The following is a 23,589-nucleotide window of genomic DNA, read 5'->3' as shown; positions in this document are numbered from 1 at the left end:
GTACATCTATTAAAGAAATTGAATCAATATTTAATAAACTTCTAAAACAGAAAACCAGGCCCAGATGGGTTCACTGGTGAATTCTACCAAACATTTAAGAAAGAAATTATACTAATTCTCTAAAATATCTTTTAGAAGATGGAAGCAGAGAGAACACTCCTAACTTATTCTATGAGGTCAGAATTACCCTAATACCAAAATCAGACAAAGACATTACAAGAAAAGAAAACTACAGACCAATATCTCTCATGAGCATACATATAAAAATCCTCCAGAAAGTATTAGTAAACCAAATCCAGCAATGTATAAAAAAAAATCAGACACCCCGACCAAGTGAGATTTATCTGAGGTATACAAGTTTAATGGAACATTCAAAAATCAATTAATATTATCTGTCATATCCACAGGCTAAAAAAGAAAAAAAAATACATGATCATATCAACAGAAGTAGAAAAAGCATTTGACAAAATCAGACATCCATTAACGATAAAAAAGGGCAGCTTTCTCAACTTGATAAAGAACATGTCCAAAAATCCTACACCTAACATCATACTTAATGGTAGAAACTAGAAGCTTTCCCACTAAGGTTAGTCAAGGCAAGGATGTCCCCTCTCACCATTGCTTTTCAACATTGTACTGGAAGGCCTAGCTAATGTAATAAGACAAGAAAATAAAGTAAAAGGCATACAGATTGGGAAGGAAGAATCAAACTGTCTTTGTTCACAGGTGATATGATCACCTATGTAGAAAATATCAACAAGAAAACCTCCTGGAACTAATAAGCAATTATACCAAGGTTGCAGAATACAAGGTTAACATATATATGAAAGTCACTCACTTCCTTATATAATGGCAATGAACAAGTGGAATTTGAAATTAAAACATGTTACCACTTATATTAGCACCTCTCCCAAATGAAATACTTTGGTATAAATCTCACAAAATTTGTACAAAAGATTTATATGGGGAAAACTACAAAATTCTAATGAAAGATATCAAAGAAGAATTAAATAAGTGAAGATATATTCCATGATCATGGATAGGAAGACTCAATATTGTCATGATGTCAGTTTTTCCCAACTTGATTTATAGATTCAGGACAATCTCAATCAAAATACTGGCAAGTTATTTTGTAGTTGCTGACAAATTGATCCCAAAGTTTCTACAAAGAAGCAAAATATCCAGTAGAGTCAACAAAATATTGAAGAAGAACAAAGTCAGAAGACTAATACTACCCAACCTTAAGGCTTAATATAAAGCTACAGTAATCAAGACAGTGCAGTACTGGTGAAAGAACAGACAAATAGATCAATGTGAGAGAATATGGAGTCCAGAAATATACCCACATAAATATAATAAACTGATCTTTGACAAAGGAGCAAAGATAATACAATAGAGCAAAAATAATCTTTTCAACAAATAGCGCTGGCACAACTAGACATCACAAGCAAAAAAAAAAAAAAAAAGTAAATATAGACACAGACCTTACATCCTTCACAAATATTAACTCAAAATGTATCATAGACCTAAATGTAAACTATAAAACTATAAAACTCTAGGCAATAACACAGGAGAAAACCTAGACGTCCTTGGATGTAGAGAAAATATTTGCAGAAGACACATCTGATAAAGGACTGTTATTTAAAATATATAAAGAACTCTTAAAACTCAACAATAAGAAAAAAAAAAACCTGATTAAAAAATGGGCAAAAGACCTGAACAGACACCAAAGAAGATATAGAGATGGCAAATAAACATATGAAAAGATGTTCTACATCGTTTGGCAGTAGGGAATTGTAAATTAAAACAAGAATGAGATACCACTACATACCTATTAGAATAGCCAAAATCCAAAACACTGACAACAGCAAATACTGGTGAGGATGTGAAACAGCAGGAACTCTCATTCATTGCTAGTGGGAATGCAAAATTGTACAGCTGCTTTGGAAGAGAGTTTAGCAGTTTCTGACAAAACTGAACGTACTCTTACCATATGATTCAGTAATTACACTCCTTAGTATTTACTCAAATGAATTAAAAACATTTCCGCACAAAAACCTGCATGTGAATTTTATAGCAGCTTTACTCATAATTGCCAAAACTTGAAAGCAGCCTAGATGTCCTTTAGTAGATGAGCAGATACATAAAGTGGGATACATCCAGACAATGGAATATTATTCAGTATTGAAAAGAAATGAGCTATCAAGCCATGGAAAGCATAAAGGAAACTTAAATGCATATTATTAAGTGAAAGAAGTCAATCTGAAAAGGGTGCATACCGTATGATGCCAACTATATGACACTCTGAAAAAGGCAAAGTTATGGAGACAGTAAAAAGCAAGGGGATGGGGGAGGGAAGAATAAATTGGCAGAGCGCAGAGAATTTTTAAGGCAGCAAAACTATTCTGTAGGATATTATAATGGTGGATATGTATCCTCAAGCATTTGTCAAAACCCATAAAATGTACAAGACCAAGAGTAAACCCTAACGTAACCTATGGGCTTTGGGTGATAATGATGTGTTGATGTAGGCTCATTGATTGTGACAAATGTACCACTGCGGTGTGGGATGTCCATTGTGGAGGAGGTTTTGCATGTGTGGGGACAGGGGGTATATGGGCTCTGCCTGTACTTTCTACTTAACTTTGCTCTGAACCTACAAGTGCTCTAAAAAATAAAGTTTATTTTTTAAAAAGATAAACTTGCATAAAGATTAGTTCTCGCCATTTTATGCAGTACAGCGATTAATACAGCAGACTCTTCAATCAGATTGTCAGGGTTTAAATCCCAGTAACACTATCCCTGTGATTGTTTTTTCATCTCTGAAATGGCAATAATAGGAGTATCTACCTCAGAGTTTTAGAAGGAAGTGAGATTTAAATAGTTGCATGTCTCATAGTGAGTTTCCGTTCAATAAATCTTAGCTATTATTTCTTTTACAAATTTAGAAGTGTTTTAATCTACAATATCTTATTGAATTATCCCAGCCTTCCTGAAAGGTTGGAATGATTGTCCTCACCCAAAGGATGAAGAAGCTGCAGCTCAGAGTGGCTCGGTGGCTATCCAAGGTCTCATAATTAGTAAGTCACAGAGCCAAGACTTGAACACTGGCTTTTGTCCTCCAAATCCTGTGCACACTGCTTTCCACTGTCTTTTTCATCAACCTTCTGACCCTCAGGATATCCCAGTTCCTTCACTGCTTTTTGTCTTACTTTCTTCCCTTTGCAGATCCTTAGTACAACACAGACAAGAGGTTAGGAACGAGAAAGTGAGTCAGTGGAAGAGCCTGGAGACCTATTCCTACAACAAATTCCACCCCATGAAGGAGGTGAGCAAGGACATATGGGAGAGGTTGGTGGTATTCACACCTACTTGAGGATGCTTGAGGGATGGTTCATTGTTAATATCCATAGACTAGAGAGGCTCAAAATGTGGGGATAAGATTTGCCTGCACACTGAGTTCAAGGGATTCCCAAATATCCCCACCACTAACACCACTGTCATTGTAACCACAAAACCTGGTGATATGAAATAAAAAGGCAAATTCATAACAGGAAAAAAAAAAAAAGGAGAAAAGGAATGTTCCAAGGAGGAGCCAGTTGTGCTAGTGTCAGTATGAACCAGAATTGACCCTTATTTTTGTTTATCAAGTCCTTAGCAGGTTTGGGCTGGCTGGTTAGCTCACTTACTTTGAGCACGGTGCTGATAACACCAAGGTCAAGGGTTCAGATCCTTGTACCTACCAGCAGCCAAAAAAAAAAAAAGGAGGGGGTTGGTGTTTATGTGGGTATGAGACATGGGATGGTGAAGTCTTTTGACTGAATCATATTTGGCTGAAAAGGTAATAAGATGCAAAGAGGCACAGGCAGCAGTTCTTAAGAGGGGAGATGATTTTTCAAAGAAATATTTGTATTGCTACCAAGTTAAGTTTTGTGATTTCCAAAACTAAATATAGTGAAATTTAGCTACTACACATGCATGCACGTATGTGTGTGTGTATGCACGTATGTGACATTATGCAAATCTTTTTTAGGGTATAAATTTCTAAAAATATAATCACTAGGTTCAAGGACATATACATCTAAATTTTTAATATAAATGTATAAGTTGCTATCCAAACAGGCCTTACCAATTTATTCCCTCAGCATTTGAAAATATATTAATATTTTCCAAAAATTTTTTTCAAAAAATTTACACTTTTTTCTGTAACAATCACCCAAATGTACTGTTGGTTCTATGATTTTTGAACAAGGTCCAGTATGGCCCCTGAACAACATGTTCCGGTATCAGAGATGGGTTCACATCTGGCTTGGCCACTTACTGGCTGTGTTACCTTGACTAAGACATTTAACCTCTTTGATCCTCAGATTCCTCCCCTGAGAAACAGGAATATTAGTATCTATCTTGCAGCATTGTTGAGAGAGTAAATGAAATAAACTATACTGATTAAGCAATAAATGAATAATATCTGTATTACAGGGCACAGGTCTAGCTGCCTGCCCCCTTTCAAATACAAACCAGCCAAAAGTCAAATGTTGGTGAAAATGGAAGTCAGCTTTTATTCAGGAATACTGGTGACCTGAGTAGAGATGTTGGGCTAACCCACCTCTCTGGTAAACCTGAAGGAGAATGGTCTTTAAACCATCTTAAAGACTTACTCGGGGGATTTTAAAGAAGGAGATGAGGGAATGGAATGTGGGAACTGAAAAGCGGGAGGGAGGGAGACATGAGCTGTTAGGGGTTCCATGCAAGGAGCCAGGTGCAAGGTTCACAAAGGCTCTGTCTGGTTTCTGCTCCCATACTTGCTGTTATCTCAGGGTCTGGATAGTACATGTCTTATGGTGAGTTTGCATCTTCAGGCTGGTTAGAAAACAACTTTACATTTATGTAAATAATGTCATCTTGCCCCATAACCAAGGTTCAAAATATCAAATAACCATGGGAAAATAGGGAACTCGGAGAAATGTATGCTAAGGAAAAAAATGTGCCTTTTTAAAATTTGCCTACAGCTCATGCAGTTTTAGGTCGCAACATGGCTTCAGTCCTGCTCATTCCAACAGCTGCTGCTGCTACTTGCTGCTATTTGTAGCTCTCCCAAGAATTAAGACATCTGCATCTGATCTAGTCCCATTACAGATGCATACAGGATACCCCTGTGAAACGCTACTATTCTTTTCAGTTAATAGAATTGAAAATACTCCCGCTAAGTACTGTTACTATTATAATAATGCATTTTTTTCTGTAGATATTCTCTGCTAAGAATGGCAATTGAGATACAAAAGTTTTCAAATGGGATATTTATTATCCCCAATTAACTGTTATTTGCCACAACTCTTGGTTGTTGACATTGAGAGATGTCAACTATATAGAAATGGAGCGTGAGAGGCTTCCTGTGACACACTGATGACTGTCTTAATATGTCTTATGTTTTTGCATTTGCCCTTATGGTTCCCCAAGGTATGGACGTACAAGGCAAGGTGTAAGACTCTTCCTAAGCATGGTGTAAGACGTGTGATTAAATCAGCACCTATTGAGGTCTACTGATTTGAATCAAAATGATTGACCCGGACTTGATTTAGAAACTTTTGTTGGCATGTTCTGGGAAGGACATACTCACATCTTCTCTAATCTTGGAACCATGGACATCAGCAAAGCATATGGTTGGGATTCATAAAGACGGAAGAAGATCCTACAAAATAAGCCTGACCTGAAATTTCTGGCACAATTGTGTGCCACATGGAAGCTAAGTGTGGTGGCTATTTGAAGATTATGTTGTTACTGAATGTTTCTATTATTGGTGGATTATTGAAATAGTTAATTCTCAACAACTTATTCGTAAAGTTCAACAGGGTGTCATAAGACGTGATGGCAGAGTGGATCTTTAAAGAAAGGGAGAGGGAGGAGGTAACAGTTCATTGATTTAGTTTTCTGTTTTGTTTACCACACAGCTGTTGCAATCTAGCACAGGGTTGCATGTCGTAGTGAAAGAAGCAGTTATCTCAATCTTCCTCTCGTTAGCCATAGTCCTCCCTGGCTGTTTCAGATCTATCAGTGGATGAAACAGATAAGTGAGAAGTACACAGAAGTGGTGACACAGCATTTGCTAGGAATGACCTATGAGGACCGGCCCATGTATTATCTGAAGGTGAGTGAGCAGGCTCAGAATTACCTTATTGGGAGAATCACCCAGTCTGAGGTCATTGGTTTACTACTCAGAAACACTAGTTGGAAATGTGGACAGTGTCAAAAGGAGCAGTACAGAAACATTTTGCCTTTTCCACCACAAACTGTGCTTTTAAAATTCCAGATGTATATGCCTTAATCAAGTGGCTGGAATCAAGTTCAGGGGAAAAGAGGACTGGGATGGCTGGGTGGGAACATGGGGGTAGGACTTAAAAATAGCATGGCCCAGAGTGGAGAATCTCCCACTCATGCTTCAACCAGAGCCAGTTCACTTTTTATCTGCATTTTAAGGTTTTGTTTTTGGGGGGCAAAAGTGTTCTTTCTTTAAAACAGATTTTTTTTTTTCTCAGAAAAATGCTTAAAAACCACAGACAACCTTCATTTTTGGTTCCTTCATTTTATGGTTGAGGGAACAAAGACCCAGCGAAGTGAAGTGACTAGTACAGGGTCACACAGCAAGATAGTAGCATAGCCAGGGGGGTACCAGGTCTCCAGGTTCTCCTACCCTTTTTGCATGTGACATAAAAAATGTTTGGGGCCAGGTAGATGTTTTTCCAGGACTTCTGGGCTCCCAGTTCTGAATCAGTGATTTTCTATTCTGGGTGCATATTAAAATCACCTGGAGAGCTTCCAAGTAATCCTGATGCCTGGGCTCCACCTAAGTATGTCTGACCTAATAGTTCCAAGAAGAGCTTAAAGCATACTTTAAAAGTTGCCCAGGTGATCCTAATATGTAGTAGGAGTTGACAACCTCTGCACCAAACCAGTGGTTTCCAAAGGGTGGTCCATGGATCAGTAGTATCAGTATCACCTGGAAACTTGTTAGAAATGCACATTCTTGGGTCCTATCACTGGGCTTCTGAGTCAGAAAGTCTGGGGATGGGGCCCAACAATCTGTGTTTGAACAAGCCCTCCTCCAGGTGACACTAATGCACACTTAAGTGTTAGAACCACGGTGAATTTCTGACAAGTTCCCAGATGATGCTGATACTGCTGAACCTCTGACAAGTTCCCAGATGATGCTGATACTGCTGAACCAGGACCAGTCTTCGAGAACCACTGCCAAAGTATTTTGTCCTTAAGAACTAGCATTACTTTGTTCACTGCCCTCTCACTACTTAGTGTAGATATGTTAATTTCAAAGCACAGCCCCAAATTTTAAAGTTACCTACAGTTACAGAAACAAAATTATTGGCTCGGAAAGAGAATTTACACAGGGATTGAGTGAACGGTTGATGTATTAAGCATAGGTCAAGGCACCTGCCTACCTATTTTCAATAGGCCATCAAACTCTGAGTTGAGGCAGCCAAAAAGACATCTCAATATCCATTGCCTGGGGCATACTATAAAGAACAGAATAAGTACAAAATAAAGAGGCAATAAAGATAAACATATAATTAACATACATGTACTCAAAATTATTAGAGAAAATGAAGTGAAGAGATGGATTAGGAATTGTCCCGGCAACGTTGAAAATAGGTGAGGCTAAAAGGAGAAAGTTCCTTGAATATGATAGATCCAGCCAGATATTTATCTCCATTTGTCAGTTTCTCATGTAGAGCGGGGGAGCCTCATCAGCCCAGCTCCCTATGGCTTTCAACCAATAGCACTGATCTAGGCCATTTACAAATACAAAACAGATGTGAGTGTTACAAACATGGGTGTGTTCACAGCCTCTTCTCCACCAAAGGGAATCCATAATTTCCAGATTAATTCTTACCTCTCCTCTCCACCGAAGGGAATCCATAATTTCCAGATTAATTCTTACCTCCCCAAAGCTCTGAAAGAGGAGATTTTTCTTGCTGGAGTAAGGTTGAGCTGATGTGCAAGGATGACAGATGGGGAGAGAGGAAAGACGACTGAGCTGGCTGAAAGTGGAGGCGTCCCTGAGGGGAAAGGGAATGATAAGTGTTGCAGGAGATTGTGAATCTGGATCCACACACACTTTCAAGAAGTGTATGTGAAGACTGGGAGTCATTTTAAAATACTTTGATTCTTGAATGTTAACCTCTCGTGCACTTTACCAGTCTGAGTAACCTCTGTTTGTAAAGGTTCTATATGGTTTATACAGATTTAGCCTCTTAGCTTGTGGCTGGGGGCTTTATGCCTTAATTTACAGTTAGGGAACAGTTTAGGGTGTAGGGAAGACCATTCTTTGGGTGGGCACCATGGGAGGTCATTGCTTGGTCCTGAGAACAACCACTGTTATAAAAATTGTGACTCTAACCCATATTATTGCCTATGTAGCTTTAGCCTGCACAAATTGTAACAGAGAAATATGAACTTTAAGCTAACCTACACAAATTATTCCTGTAAGCACTTACTAACGAGGTAAACATATCTAAAGGTATTTTAAGTAAAACAGCTTTTTAGAGGTCAAAGCAGAACTAGACACACATTGCAGGGGCCAGCCGGCCTCAAGGACTAACCAGCCCTCTTATCTTCAGGACACCTGGCAGAGCCCAAGTGATTAAAAAAAAAAAATTAAACAGTCCCTTATCGGCGGGGGCTAGCCTGTTAAGCCTGACCATGAAAAAAAGTCTTTGTCCAAAGAAAGTGTATAAAAACTCTCATGTCAAAGAGCTCGGGGCCGCTTACGAAAAAGGCGACCCAGCATATGCTGAATAAACACCTCTTGCTTAAATTGCAGCGATCTCTTGTCTTGTGGTCTCTGTGAGGCGAGTCACTTCGGCGTGTAGGATTTGTGCCCAGGGCACGGATCTTACACCACCAGGACAAGTGGCAGGAGAATAAGAGTAGCAGAGGAAAGGGTCATACTCGGGGAATGTCTCTATCAGCATCCTTGCCTCCTGGAAACCACAGAGTGGAGTAAGAAAGGGGCCTCTAGGGGAATCAGAAACCTGGTAATTTTGCACAATGGCTTAGGATAATAAGCGATTGTTTGGTGATGGAGCATGGATGTCTCCTCCAGATCAGCCAACCATCCAATAACTCCAAGAAGATCATTTGGATAGACTGTGGAATCCATGCCAGGGAATGGATTGCCCCAGCTTTTTGCCAGTGGTTTGTGAAAGAAGTAAGTGCCTTTAGTTTCCTCATAATGGTAAACCACCCCATAAAATACCTGTTATTCTTGGCTTTTTAGAAACCATGCTTATTTCACAAGCTAGCAATGCAATTCTTTACTGAGCTGATCCTTCAAGTGAAATAGAATTAGTGAGTAGCTTCACTGAAAACTAAGTATTCTGATCTCTTTCTAGTACATCCAAAATCATTTTTATTGGAGGTAAATATATCAAAATGTAGACGACATCTTTGGAGTCAAAAATGAATTTGAATCCTGGCTCTGCCTCTTTCTAATAGTATTGGGCAAATTTTCTCATACTGGGACCTCTAGTTTTTCACCTGTAAAAAGAGTATGAAATGACTACTTCATGTGTGTGGATTAAGAGATTTAGCAAATGGAAAATACCTAGCCTAGTGAATTTTTGTGGACTACTTATACCCCTCCTTTGAGAGACTCAGAAACCTTTAAAAGTAATACGATACTTTTTTGGTCAGTATTTGTAGAAACCTAAACATAAAAAGCCCACAGTTCTCAGGCATCAACAACATCACATCAACCGGGGACTTCATAGAAATACAAACAGTTGGATCCATCTCAAACCTGGTGAATTAGAAACTTGTGGGGGAGGAGGGGTTGGGGAGGGTAGAGCTGGGCAATCTGTATTAACAGGACCTCCAGGTGAATCTGATGCACAGTAAAGTCTGAGAACCACCGCATAAAGAATAAGAAAAGGAGGGGTTGGGGGCTGGAGGTTGGAGGTGGAACGTGCAGTCACCTCTTATAATCAAATTGAAACTGTTAAAAAATTAAGAGACAAAAGACCCCTTCCCAGAATCATTCAAAATATTTCTCTCTTAAAATTTCAGATTCTTCAAAACTATAAAATGAACTCACGTATAAGCCGGTTCCTTGGGAAGCTGGACTTCTGTGTGCTCCCAGTTCTTAACATAGATGGTTATGTCTACACTTGGACAACTGTGAGTACACTGAGTTTGGTCCCGGGGTCTGTTCGTGAACTAAAGAAATCACAACTCAGGTTCATTTTTTCGACCTCAACCTATAAAAATATTTTGTACCCATGTGAAGAAAGAAACCCCATTTGGTCTCAAATGAATTAAACATGTTTTAAGCAAACAAGGAGAGTCGAGTTCAGGACTGAGGAGGTTTTCGAAGTCCAACACAGGTTTTTTCTTTGTTTGTTTTTGACATATTTCCAGTTTTCCAGGCAGACTTACATTTTCTCCCCCATCTTCTTAATGTTTATGGATTGCTTACGTCTCATCAGGATCATACTGATATAAAATTCACATGCCAACCTGTATCCATCTCAGATCGGTTCTCAAAGCATGAGGGGTAACGAACGATGTATGAACACTCAACCAGACTACGTTTCAATGTGATCATTCACACGTCTCAGAAAGCAGACAACTTTCTCTTTACAATGTTTCTAAAGCATATTACTGCACAGATAAGAGTCCCTGTTTCTAGAAAGTATTCCTTCCTCCNGTCTCTGTGAGGCGAGTCACTTCGGCGTGTAGGATTTGTGCCCAGGGCACGGATCTTACACCACCAGGACAAGTGGCAGGAGAATAAGAGTAGCAGAGGAAAGGGTCATACTCGGGGAATGTCTCTATCAGCATCCTTGCCTCCTGGAAACCACAGAGTGGAGTAAGAAAGGGGCCTCTAGGGGAATCAGAAACCTGGTAATTTTGCACAATGGCTTAGGATAATAAGCGATTGTTTGGTGATGGAGCATGGATGTCTCCTCCAGATCAGCCAACCATCCAATAACTCCAAGAAGATCATTTGGATAGACTGTGGAATCCATGCCAGGGAATGGATTGCCCCAGCTTTTTGCCAGTGGTTTGTGAAAGAAGTAAGTGCCTTTAGTTTCCTCATAATGGTAAACCACCCCATAAAATACCTGTTATTCTTGGCTTTTTAGAAACCATGCTTATTTCACAAGCTAGCAATGCAATTCTTTACTGAGCTGATCCTTCAAGTGAAATAGAATTAGTGAGTAGCTTCACTGAAAACTAAGTATTCTGATCTCTTTCTAGTACATCCAAAATCATTTTTATTGGAGGTAAATATATCAAAATGTAGACGACATCTTTGGAGTCAAAAATGAATTTGAATCCTGGCTCTGCCTCTTTCTAATAGTATTGGGCAAATTTTCTCATACTGGGACCTCTAGTTTTTCACCTGTAAAAAGAGTATGAAATGACTACTTCATGTGTGTGGATTAAGAGATTTAGCAAATGGAAAATACCTAGCCTAGTGAATTTTTGTGGACTACTTATACCCCTCCTTTGAGAGACTCAGAAACCTTTAAAAGTAATACGATACTTTTTTGGTCAGTATTTGTAGAAACCTAAACATAAAAAGCCCACAGTTCTCAGGCATCAACAACATCACATCAACCGGGGACTTCATAGAAATACAAACAGTTGGATCCATCTCAAACCTGGTGAATTAGAAACTTGTGGGGGAGGAGGGGTTGGGGAGGGTAGAGCTGGGCAATCTGTATTAACAGGACCTCCAGGTGAATCTGATGCACAGTAAAGTCTGAGAACCACCGCATAAAGAATAAGAAAAGGAGGGGTTGGGGGCTGGAGGTTGGAGGTGGAACGTGCAGTCACCTCTTATAATCAAATTGAAACTGTTAAAAAATTAAGAGACAAAAGACCCCTTCCCAGAATCATTCAAAATATTTCTCTCTTAAAATTTCAGATTCTTCAAAACTATAAAATGAACTCACGTATAAGCCGGTTCCTTGGGAAGCTGGACTTCTGTGTGCTCCCAGTTCTTAACATAGATGGTTATGTCTACACTTGGACAACTGTGAGTACACTGAGTTTGGTCCCGGGGTCTGTTCGTGAACTAAAGAAATCACAACTCAGGTTCATTTTTTCGACCTCAACCTATAAAAATATTTTGTACCCATGTGAAGAAAGAAACCCCATTTGGTCTCAAATGAATTAAACATGTTTTAAGCAAACAAGGAGAGTCGAGTTCAGGACTGAGGAGGTTTTCGAAGTCCAACACAGGTTTTTTCTTTGTTTGTTTTTGACATATTTCCAGTTTTCCAGGCAGACTTACATTTTCTCCCCCATCTTCTTAATGTTTATGGATTGCTTACGTCTCATCAGGATCATACTGATATAAAATTCACATGCCAACCTGTATCCATCTCAGATCGGTTCTCAAAGCATGAGGGGTAACGAACGATGTATGAACACTCAACCAGACTACGTTTCAATGTGATCATTCACACGTCTCAGAAAGTTTTTTTAGGTAGCAGACAACTTTCTCTTTACAATGTTTCTAAAGCATATTACTGCACAGATAAGAGTCCCTGTTTCTAGAAAGTATTCCTTCCTCACCCTCCCCTATTGCTCCCCCAGAGGCCCTTCCTGGAGCCCTTTCTCTGGAACAGCCTTTCTTTCTGGTGTATAACGATGTATGAACACTCAACCAGACTACGTTTCAATGTGATCATTCACACGTCTCAGAAAGCAGACAACTTTCTCTTTACAATGTTTCTAAAGCATATTACTGCACAGATAAGAGTCCCTGTTTCTAGAAAGTATTCCTTCCTCCCCCTCCCCTATTGCTCCCCCAGAGGCCCTTCCTGGAGCCCTTTCTCTGGAACAGCCTTTCTTTCTGGTGTATGAATCAAGCCTCTCCCTCTGAGCTTGTCTGGTGAAGCCTGTCTTTATCTGCATCTCTACTCATCAGTCTTCTGCTTCCAGAAATGTGCAGAGACAATCTCTGATACACCTGGAACAGTCTGTTTCCATCTGTCAAGCTATTTCTCTTTCATCCTGTATTACTTGGACCTAAAAAATGACTCTGAAGCTTTCCCTTGAGTAAGCAGATCACGTCCGCAGGCACTGCTAATCTGCTCACGAGGAAAAAGGCCAAACTACTTCCTCCAATTTAATTGTGTACACGTATGCACACTTTGGGTTGCACAGATGTTCCTGTTATTTGGGGTTGCTAGCCCATCTGTAAGATTAAAAATTGCATGCACAAGCTTTATAATGTTAAAGGCAAGTTCTTCCAGATAATCCTAGGAAACATTTTTCATGTTTGAGGACCACCTATCGTCACTAACCCTGTGATTTATGAAACCTTGGAATGACAACATCCTATGTTCCTCTGTTTCAGGATCGTTTTTGGAGGAAATCCCGTTCATCGCATAATAATGGCACATGTTTTGGGACGGATCTCAATAGAAATTTCAATGCATCCTGGTGTAGTAAGTACATGTTTAGTAGATGGATTGATAAACAGCAACAACAACAAAATGAGCCAAAAATCAAGAAAAAAGTTGAACTACTGAAGATATAATTTTAAAAAATAAACATCTAATTTCGTACAGCTTTCTGAGATCCCTGGCTAGTTTCATTCCCTCTAAAGGGATGATACTGTCTATGTCATAAGAGCCATCAACACTCAAATGCAGGACTCTCTTCAAGTGAGGTTGACTAAACAAGGACAAAGTAGACCTGGACCAGTGTGAATATATTTGAAATCCATCACTTGTTTTTAAATATGTGGATTATCACAGATAGAAAAGAAAAATCAGAGAATTATCCTTGCAGATTATTTTATAGCAGGGGGTGGGCAGTACACAAAGCAAATATTTTCTTCTCCTTACAGCATTTTCATGTTTGCAAATCTCCACATACCCAGTCAATTGGAAGCAAATAAAGAGGCAGAAATGGTTAAGAGCATTGCCATTAACCAGATGGCAAGGGTTAAAATTCAGACTTGGCAGCTGTGTGGTCCTGGAAAGATTGCTTTATCTCTCTGTTTAGTTTTCTCTTATGTAAAATGTGGGTCATGGTAATACCACCTTATTGTAAATTGTTATGAGGATTGCATTTGATGCTACATGGGAGAGGCTGAGCACAGTCCCTAGCATATTTAAGAGGTGCTCAACTGATGATCCTTATTATTGTTAAAAAGGAGGACAGACTACTATGCCCTTGCAAAATAGCTCTCATGAGACTCAAACCAGTAAGACACTGAAAGAGAGACAATCCAATAAAGCTATGTCAGAGCCTGACCTAGGAACCTGACAACTGGTTCCCAACCATTTGTTGAATCACAGGTTTAAGTAAAAGATTACTGACATGCCATTTCATTTTGCATCTTCCTTCCTGGGCTATGCCAGCATGGAGTTTGCTTCTAAATCCTAATGTCAGCCCTCCCACCTTTCTGAGTTCCTCCTTGAATGATCATCCAAGTTGGCTAATTTAGCCAACACTAACTTAGACAACCCGGGGCAAATCCTTATCCACCCACAGATGCCCCGAGCAAGGCTGACTCCTTGCCCTTAGTCATTTTTAAACTGAGATCATAGAGACTTCTTTGTGGTTTTCTGTATGTTCTAGCTGTTGGCGCATCTAAAAACTGCCAAGATATAACATTCTGTGGGACAGGACCAGTGTCTGAACCAGAGACTAAAGCTGTCACTAGCTTTGTAGAGAGCCGGAAGGAGGACATTCTGTGCTACCTGACCATACACTCTTATGGGCAGTTTATTCTCACACCGTATGGCTACACCAAAAATAAAACAAGTAACCATGAAGAACTGGTAAGTCCACAGTGCCATCCATGGCTTCTAGAAAAACCCCAATAGGACCTCTGCCTTCCTTTTCCTCATTTCCATTTCCAAGATTTTGGCTCCAGCTTCCTTTTGTTCTCTCTGCGCATCATTTTTTTTCTCCTGATTTTTGCACCTTGCCAGACGCCTGCTGAGAAGGCTTCAGGTTAAATGCTGCTTTACCTACATTAATTAACTACCTGTTTCATAAAGTGTCAAGTTGGGAGATATCTTAGGTACTCGTCTATAATATAAATGAGATGATTATGTTAATAATCTGCAGGAATGTGCTTTCATTTCTGTAAATTCTCTTGAAGCTCCATTCAGCAATTACAGCTTTTGAACCGTGCTTTAAAGAACTTGCCAGCTGTTAGCGGAATATGGCGTATCTAAAATAACACGGCTAAATAATATCTGCTCTCTTCTCTGCTAAAGACAATGCTCTATTTTCTTCTAAACTCTTACTCCAGTATTTGCCTAGGAAGGTTTGTAAGAGGAAGTGCCAGTGAAATGCAAGCTGGGGCAGGGAAACTGTGTTTTGTATTATCTGAGTCTTTCTCTGATGCTATGTTTACCCAATCACTGGTGGGCAGAATTGCTGAAAAAGACTGAGCTCCTTGCCCTTTTGTGAACCTGAGGACAACAGAGTGAAATGCAAGCTGGGGCAGGGAAACTGTGTTTTGTATTATCTGAGTCTTTCTCTGATGCTGTGTTTACCCAATCACTGGTGGGCAGAATTGCTGAAAAAGACTGAGCTCCTTGCCCTTTTGTGAACCTGAGGACAACAGGCAGAAAACAAAGAAAGGGTAAATTTAGAATTGCAAATTGTAATATTTGTTTTCTTTTTATTTTTAACTTATGTTTTCAATTTTTTATTTTATTTTATTTTATCAATATATGATGTAGTTGATTTTCACGTCCCTTTACCAATTCCTCCTTTTCCTTCCTCCCTTACCCCTGCCCCCATCAACATCATATCTGTTCACTTGTCTTAACAAATTCAAGGAATTGTGATTGTTGTATCTTCTTCCCCCCTCCATTTGTTTGTTTATTTAATTTATTTATTTTTATTAGTGCCCACAAATAAGTGAGAACATGCAGTATTTCTTTTTCTGTGCCTGGCTTATTTCACTTAATATAATTGTCTCTAAGTCCATCCATGTTGCTGCAAATGGTAGTATTTCATTTTTTTTTTTTATATGTATCAGCATAGGATTCCATTGTGTAGGTACACCACATTTTCCTTATCCACTCATGTGATGATGAGCATTTAGGCTGGTTCCAACTCTTGGCTATTGTAAATAGTGCTGCAATAAACATGTGAGTACAGGTATCGCTTCGACATGATGATTTCCATTCCTCTGGGTATATTCCCAGCAGTGGGATTGCTGGGTCATATGGTAGATCTATCTGTAATTGTTTGAGGAAACTTCATACCATTTTCCCTAAAGGCTGCATCATTTTGCAGTTCCATCAACAGTGTAGGAGGGTTCCTTTTTCTCTGCATCCTTGCCAGCATTTGTCATTTTCAGTCTTTTGCATATTAGCCATCCTAACTGGGGTGAGATGGTATCTCAAAGTGGTTTTGATTTGCATTTCCCAGATGCTGAGTAATGTTGAGTATTTTTTCATTTGTCTGTGGCCATTCATATATCTTCCTTTGAGAAATGCCTATTCAGCTCCTTTGCCCATTTTTTAATTGGGTTACTTGTTTTTTTGTTTTTTTTTTTTGCTCTTAAGTTTTTTGAGTTCCCTGTATATTTTAAATATTAATCCTTTGTCAGATGGATATTTTGCAATATTTTCTCCCACTCTGTTGGTTGTCTTTTTGCTCTGTTGTTTCTTTTGCTGTACAGAAGCTTTTTAGTTTTATATAATCCCATTTGTTTATTTTTCCTTTGGTTGCCTGTGCTTTTGGGGTCGTATTCATAAAGTCTGTACCCAGTCCTACTTCCTGGAGTGTTTCCCCTATGTTTTCTTTAAAGAGTTTTATTGTTTGGGGATGTATATTTAATTCTTTAATCCATTTTGAGTTGGTTTTGGTATATGGTGAGTGGTACAGGTCTAGTTTCATTCTCCTGCATATGAATGTCCAATTTTCCCAGCACCATTTGCTGAAGAGGCAGTCTCTTCCCCAATATGTAGTCTTGGTGTCTTCATCAAAGATTAAATGTCTGTAGGTGCATGGATTGATTTCTGGATTCTCTATTCTGTTCCGTTGTTCTGTGTGTCTGTTTTTATGCCAGTTCCATGCTGTTTTGGTTACTATAGCTTTGTAGTATAATTTAAAGTCAGGTAGTGTTTTGCCTCTGGCTTTATATTTTTGCTCAGGATTGCTTTGGCTATACATGGTCTTTTGTTCTTCCATATGAATGGGAGTATTATTTTTTTCTAATTCTGAGAAAAATGTCATTGGAATTTTGATGGAGATTGTGTTGAATCTGTGGATCACTTTGGGCTGTATGGACATTTTCATAACGTTAATTCTTCCAATCCAAGAATATGGGATACCTTTCCATCTTCTTATGTTCTCTTTAATTTCTCTCAACAGGGGTTTGTAGTTCTGGTCGTAGAGATTTTTCACATCCTTGGTTAAATTTATTCATAGGTATTTTATTTTTTTGGTGACTATTGTAAGTGGACTACAATTTTTAATTGTAGGAAAATACATACAACATAAAATTTACCATCTTAACCATTTTTTTAAGTGTGAAGTTAAGTAGTAGTGTTATTTACATTGTATATTCACATTGATGTGCAACCAATTGCCAGAAGTTTTTACCTTGCATAATTGGAATTCTGTATCTGTTAAACAACAACTGTCTCCCACTGCCCCCAGTCCCTGGCAACCACCATTCCACTTTCTGTTCCTATGAGTCTGACTATTCTAGATACCACACATAAGTGGAATCATGCAGTATTTGTCTTTCTCTGATTGGTTTATTTTACTTAACATAATGTCCTCAAGGTTCACTCATGCTACAGTATGTGTCAGGATTTCCTTCCTTTTTAAGGCCAAATAATATTCCATTGCATGTATATACCACATTTTGTTTATCCATTCATCCATCGATGGACAATTGGGTTGCTTTCACCTCTTGGCCATTATAAGAAATACTGCCATGAATATGGGTGTACAAATATTTCTTCAAGACTATGCTTTTAATTCTTTTGTATAGCTACCCAGAAGTGTAATTGCTGGATCACATGATAATTCTATTTTTAATTTTTTGAGGAACCACCATATTATTTTCCATAGTGGCTGCACCATTTTATATTTTGCCAACAGGGTGCAAGGGTTTCAATTTCTCTAATTTTTGCTAACACTTGTTATTTTTTATCTTTTTATTTTTTTAAACAAGTTCCTCATTATATGCAAATGCTGGGATAGATGGGAGCTAAGCTCTCTATTCCCAATATCACAGAGGCCTGGTTGGAGTGTGACCCATAAAACTCAAGGCCTAGATGCTAAAAACCACTATAAATCTTTGCTGAAGAAAGCCCTTCCCCCAGCAGTCAAAAAATATCCAGCCATACCCAAGTATCTTTCTAGAAATTATCTTTTCATTTCTTGGTCCAGGAACACTTGTACTATGTGGTCATTTTACAACACATGGAAACAACTAACATTTGCCTAGTCTTTACAATTTACAAAGGAATTTTACATCCATTATCTCATTTGACCCTTGTGACAATATAATCAGCTCACTTTGGAGATGCAGAAATTGAGATCTCGAGTTAACTTTATTTCCACATCCTCTGTAGACAGGAAATGGTGGAGCCTGGGCTGGAACTCACGTCTCTGGACTCCGGAGTCCTCATTCACTATCTCACTACCTCACACAGCCTCTGTTCTCTCAGACAGGGTCTGAAACTTCTAGGAGCCATTATCAGTTTAGATTCCCAGTGAACTATGTGCTATTTTTCCTCATTTGTAAGCCCTAGAAGTTCTATTTCTTCATTAAAGAAATCTGCAGAAACAGAGATTTCAGTCAAAAAGCCCAGATCCGTATTTATCCCCAGTTTCTGGGATATTTGTTGTAGATTTCTACTTTCTGCCTTAAGGGTTCTGTGACAAACACAAATGAATTTCCAAAGACAGGCCATTACAGGTCTTTGATGGAAAGGGGTCTTCTGCCAGCAGACCAAAGAGGCTTGTGTGCTCTGGTATTTTTCTTGGGAACTTCATTCTCTTACTGGCTCAGGAAAACAGATACTACATGACCATTGTGCAAGGCTTGTGTTCAAACGTTAGACGGTCTTGTGCTGTTGAGTGGCTGTCTGATTAGAGCTCTGTGGCCACAGGGTAGAGGGAGCAAGAAGGCAGGAGGGACCTGGGTCTATGGCATCACCACTGCTGGAAGGCGACTCTGAGAAGGGGATTACTGGCCACTCCTTCGTATTAGATGCAGAAATTGGTAAATCAAATTGAGAAAGACTGCTTTAATTCTATATCTCAGGTGCTGAAGGGTTAGATAAACAGTCATCTCCAGGCCTTTTCAATAAAAAGACAGCATGAAAATTTTGCCACCATGTGTCAACATTATTGAAGCTATTTAGCAGTGTTTTTAGATTCTTGGGGATAAGCTATGATAGAGTTCATGAAGACACAGAATCAAGCCAACTGCTCCAAGGAGATTTCCATTTCTAGTACTATTTACAACCAGCAGAGGCTAGTAATTAATCTCTCTGTATTTATAGAACCAAAAATCTGTAGCAATCATGGTAAATATTGTACTATATGATAGACAACTTGGCAGTCACTCTGTAGGAGAAACATAATGATATATATCCCCTTTCTAAACTGCTGTGGAAATTAGAATAGCTATAAGAATTCTAATGTTTCCCATGTTTACATTCTTTCCATATCAACCTCTGTACTGCATCTCAGGCTCGGCCCCTCCCCCTCAACACACATTCATGCCAAGGTCTTAACCAACCTTTTTGCATGTCTGCCTGTGAGTATTCACCTATAGGAAATTCTCTGGGCTCAGAAGGAATTGTCAAGTAGGCTAGAGGTGCTCAGAATTGTATTTTATGTACTAGTGGCAAAGGAGTTTATTATTTTTACTGGGAAGTACCCTTAAGCTGAGAAGGGCAGCAGAGAAGTTGGCTGTCCATGGCCTTGAGTACATCGTGAGAAGGAGAGAGAAGTACAGTCAGCAGTTCCATCCCGCAGATAGAAGGTGAAGTCAGAAGTCTGAGGGGATTTCCATTTCATCTTCTCAGAAAGGACCAAGTCTGTAAGCTAAGATCACAACTGTACACTTCTCACATATCTTTATTTCTACCTACTTCCCCATAGTAATTGCTAGTGGAATCCTTAGAAGAATAAAATTCAAAAGTTCTTCAATCAACAAAGAGGGAACTGAGAAGACCCTTTCCCACCCCAGAGCCAGGATTTGAGGGAAGGGAACAGTAAAGGATAGAACAAGCACAGGCTGTGATGGGAAGAAATAGTTGTTGGGGTGAGCTCTGCAGGAAAGAAAAAAGTTGCAAGGAGTGACTTGAATGGAAAATGTAGCCTGGGCTGATCCATATATCCCACATAAAAGTTGAGGCCCCACGTGGACCAGTTAAAATGGAACTTCACTGAAGGAAACACAGAAACACGTGGGATTAAAAGTAATTAAAAGCAATTCGTGTCTCTACTATAGACTCTCGAACTTCAAAAGGGAGCGTAGTTGGTAAATCACAGCAACATTACGCAGGCCTCTTGCTCTTAATTTCAGCACACATAGCAGCTACCTGAGTCCTTTCCACCTCTCTCTTATTTTCTTACCAGAATTTCTCTCTCTAGAAATCCCCTTTCTGACTCTCCCCTACCTCTTATAATTTCCTCTTCTTTCTACAAACAGCTCTTCTATCTCTTTCCAGTGTAAATGACTAAATTAGCTTTATACCTTATACTTCTTTATCCTTTCCTACCCATTGTCTCAATTCTGGACAATGCAAACCCAGGATCTGAGGCAGACTCAGAATCTCTTTTCAGGAAGAGGGAGCGATGAATGGACAAAGATGGACTTCTCAGTAGTGAGTGAAGATAAGGCAAAAAGCTTGCAAATATGTTCAATTTAATGTACCAAGTGCCTTTGGGATGCTACCCACACCTGCTGAGTAGGACCCCACCTCCACTTATCATCTTTTCTATTCTTCCTTTAGAATTTCACTGGGACTGTCCCCACTCTCCCCAAGTACTTTTTGTTCACATACTAAGATTCAGCTAGATGGTACAGAGCCAGGAAGGGAGAGACACAATCTAAAACTAGATCCATCACTAGCCAAGAGCCAGGAGGGCTGCTGCACCTGCCAGTGCTGTCTGGCTGCCCTAAAGAGTTGAGCAATGTTGGATCACAGTCCAGGCAGGAAGTGGCAAGGGAGTTTGGGTGGTGTTTGTGTAGAATCTATGGGGGGTTACTGCAATAGACTATCTGGTAGGTAGAACATAGCATTGGAAAGTCTGGGGTGGAGAATACCTAGAGGGTGGTCTGTTGACAGACCTGTGCAAGAAGATTTTTCAGAAGATCAATAAGCACAGCCAATAGACTTGGACCTCAGTGACTTTGATCTCTGGAAAGGGTCTGCAGATTGCAAGGCTGTGAGACCTTAGAAATCATCTAGTTCTGAGGATTTCCAAGATGATGTGGTGGTAGCTGTGGGGATGTGTGTGATTTTCAGCCCTGAAATTCTATGAGCATATGAGAGATGTGTCAAATATGTATCAAGTATCTACGAGGAAAGATAAAAAGAGACTCGTTAGAGAGAGGTATGAACAAAGGGCTATGGGAGATTCAAAGTGGGGACAGAATCCAGTTGGGGTGATCAGATGAGGCCTCATGGAGAAGTGGCATTTGAGAAAAGCCTTTGAGGTTGTGTAGAATCTCAAGAGGCAGAAGTAAGAGGTATCCCAGGTACAGGGAGCATACTGAGAAAATGGAGAGAGGCTGAGGAATAGGGGTCATGTAGGAGGAACAGTGGGAAAATGAGTTTGACTGTAATCTAGGATGGATGTATACAATATGGTGTTGGAAAGGTGAGTTAGATCAGGTTGTATAAGATCTCAAAAACTAGCCTGAGAAGATTGTACTTAATTCGGTGAGCACCCGGGAGTTATTGAGAGCTTTTAAGCACGATTATGATCATAGCTCTACTTTACAAAAGTTCATCTGGAAACCAGGTAGAATCGACTGGGATAAGGATTGATGAGAGGAAGGGAAACTTATTAGAAGATGCAAGAGACCAGCTCAGAGGCAATGAGTCAAACAGGACAATGAGAGAAGGAAAGTCAAAGATGCCTGCAGGGTTTTTACATGTGTGTTTGAGGGAGCATGCGAGGCCAGAAATGTGAAAGTCAGAACAGCCTTATTAATGGGAAAGATGATGAAATTGGATTTAAATGTGTCGAATCTGAGGTTTTAGCAGGCTACCTAGGTGTAGTTTTCCAATGGGAAGTTGGAAAGATGGTCTAAAACTCTGAAAGTGGATCTGGATTTATTTTTAACTCCAGATATCTGTCTGCATTTCCCACCTACAGATTCGAGTTGGACAGAAGGCAGCAAATGCATTGAAAGCAAAGCACGGAACCAATTATACAGTTGGAGCAACTTCACATGTTTTATGTAAGTATCTTTATTTTGTCTTCAATAGTATCTAAGGCACAAAAGAAGTCTGTGGGCTTAGGTGGGCAGGAGAGGAATAGAGTTCCTGTGATCAACAGGGAGTTGTATAAATCAAAATGACTAAAGATGAAAGGAAGTCTTTACAAATCCAGAATTATACTCTCTAGGGATAAGGTATGAGCTAAAAGGAAAAAAAAAAAAAAAATTAACACACTGATTTAGACCAGAACTTCCTCTGGCTTCCTTTAAAAAGAGCTGGCAGGTTAGAAGGCATGGGAGTTAACAGGAAGGACATTGTCCAGTGACTGCTGGTCAGGTGATTCAGTTCCCAGAGGACCCATCAGGTTAACAAAGCAGAGCAGGGTGGGTCCTGAAGAAGGAACCTACAGGAAAATAATTTAGTTGAAAGGAGAGTGTTGTGCTTCACCCAGCTCCAACCAGCACCTCTTCCACCCTCTGGAGACCCACCTGGATAATATTTGCATAATATTTTTCCTGTGGGATGCTTTGTTTCTGTTCCTTTATATGAGTCATTTCACTTTTGCTTTGGGATATTAGGTTGCCTAGGCTTTGATTCAGCTGAGAAACTTCAACCAAACCTCTGCTATGTGCCAGGCACAGTGCTAGGTCCCATAGGGGACAGAGAGGTTAAATAAGATGTAGTCCCTGCCCTGCAGGGACTTACCTATAAAGGAGAAGACAGCTATCCATGAGACCCTGAAAAAGTTTTTTTTTTAACTTTTATTCCCTGAAATAGCTGTAGAAATCTATCCTTTCTAAGTATGATGTCTACCTCTGCCTTCATGTTTTCATTTACAGATGATGTATCAGGGTCTTCAAAAGACTGGGCCCAAGGCATTGGGATCCCCTTCTCATTCACGTTTGAGCTGAGGGACCGTGGTTTATATAGGTTTCTTATGCCAGAAGCCCAAATCCAGCCTGTCTGTGAGGAGACCATGGAGGCTGTGCTCTCGATCCTGGATGATGTGTATGAGAAATACTGGCCCTCCAACAGTACTGGAAAGGTGACAGCTGAGCTTGCTGGTGTCCTTCACTTTCTAAGTGAATCCTACTTAGGACGCTGAACCCCAGTGATGTGGATATAGTTGGAAGGAAGGTTTGTCTGAGGTTGTAGAGAAACC

The 23,589-nt window shown here is 39.6% G+C and overlaps 1 protein-coding gene across 1 annotated transcript; it reads left to right on the top strand.

The window, feature by feature from the left end:
- Positions 1 to 3,228: 3,228 nt before the first annotated feature.
- CPO (carboxypeptidase O) lies at positions 3,229 to 23,532 on the top strand (the record flags this gene model as incomplete). The annotated part of the gene is made up of 8 exons (XM_008578542.1): positions 3,229 to 3,328; positions 6,044 to 6,145; positions 9,116 to 9,220; positions 10,078 to 10,188; positions 13,385 to 13,475; positions 14,617 to 14,819; positions 22,363 to 22,447; positions 23,267 to 23,532. Coding segments are annotated over 8 exons (1,063 nt in total), but the record flags the coding sequence as incomplete, so codon positions are not given.
- Between the last annotated feature and the right edge of the window lie 57 nt (positions 23,533 to 23,589).

This window comes from Galeopterus variegatus, unplaced genomic scaffold, assembly GCF_000696425.1.
Source record: "Galeopterus variegatus unplaced genomic scaffold, G_variegatus-3.0.2 Scaffold1712, whole genome shotgun sequence".
NCBI lineage: Eukaryota > Metazoa > Chordata > Mammalia > Dermoptera > Cynocephalidae > Galeopterus > Galeopterus variegatus.
Note: the sequence above shows the minus strand (reverse complement) of the source record. Positions and strands in the feature narration are given on the sequence as shown.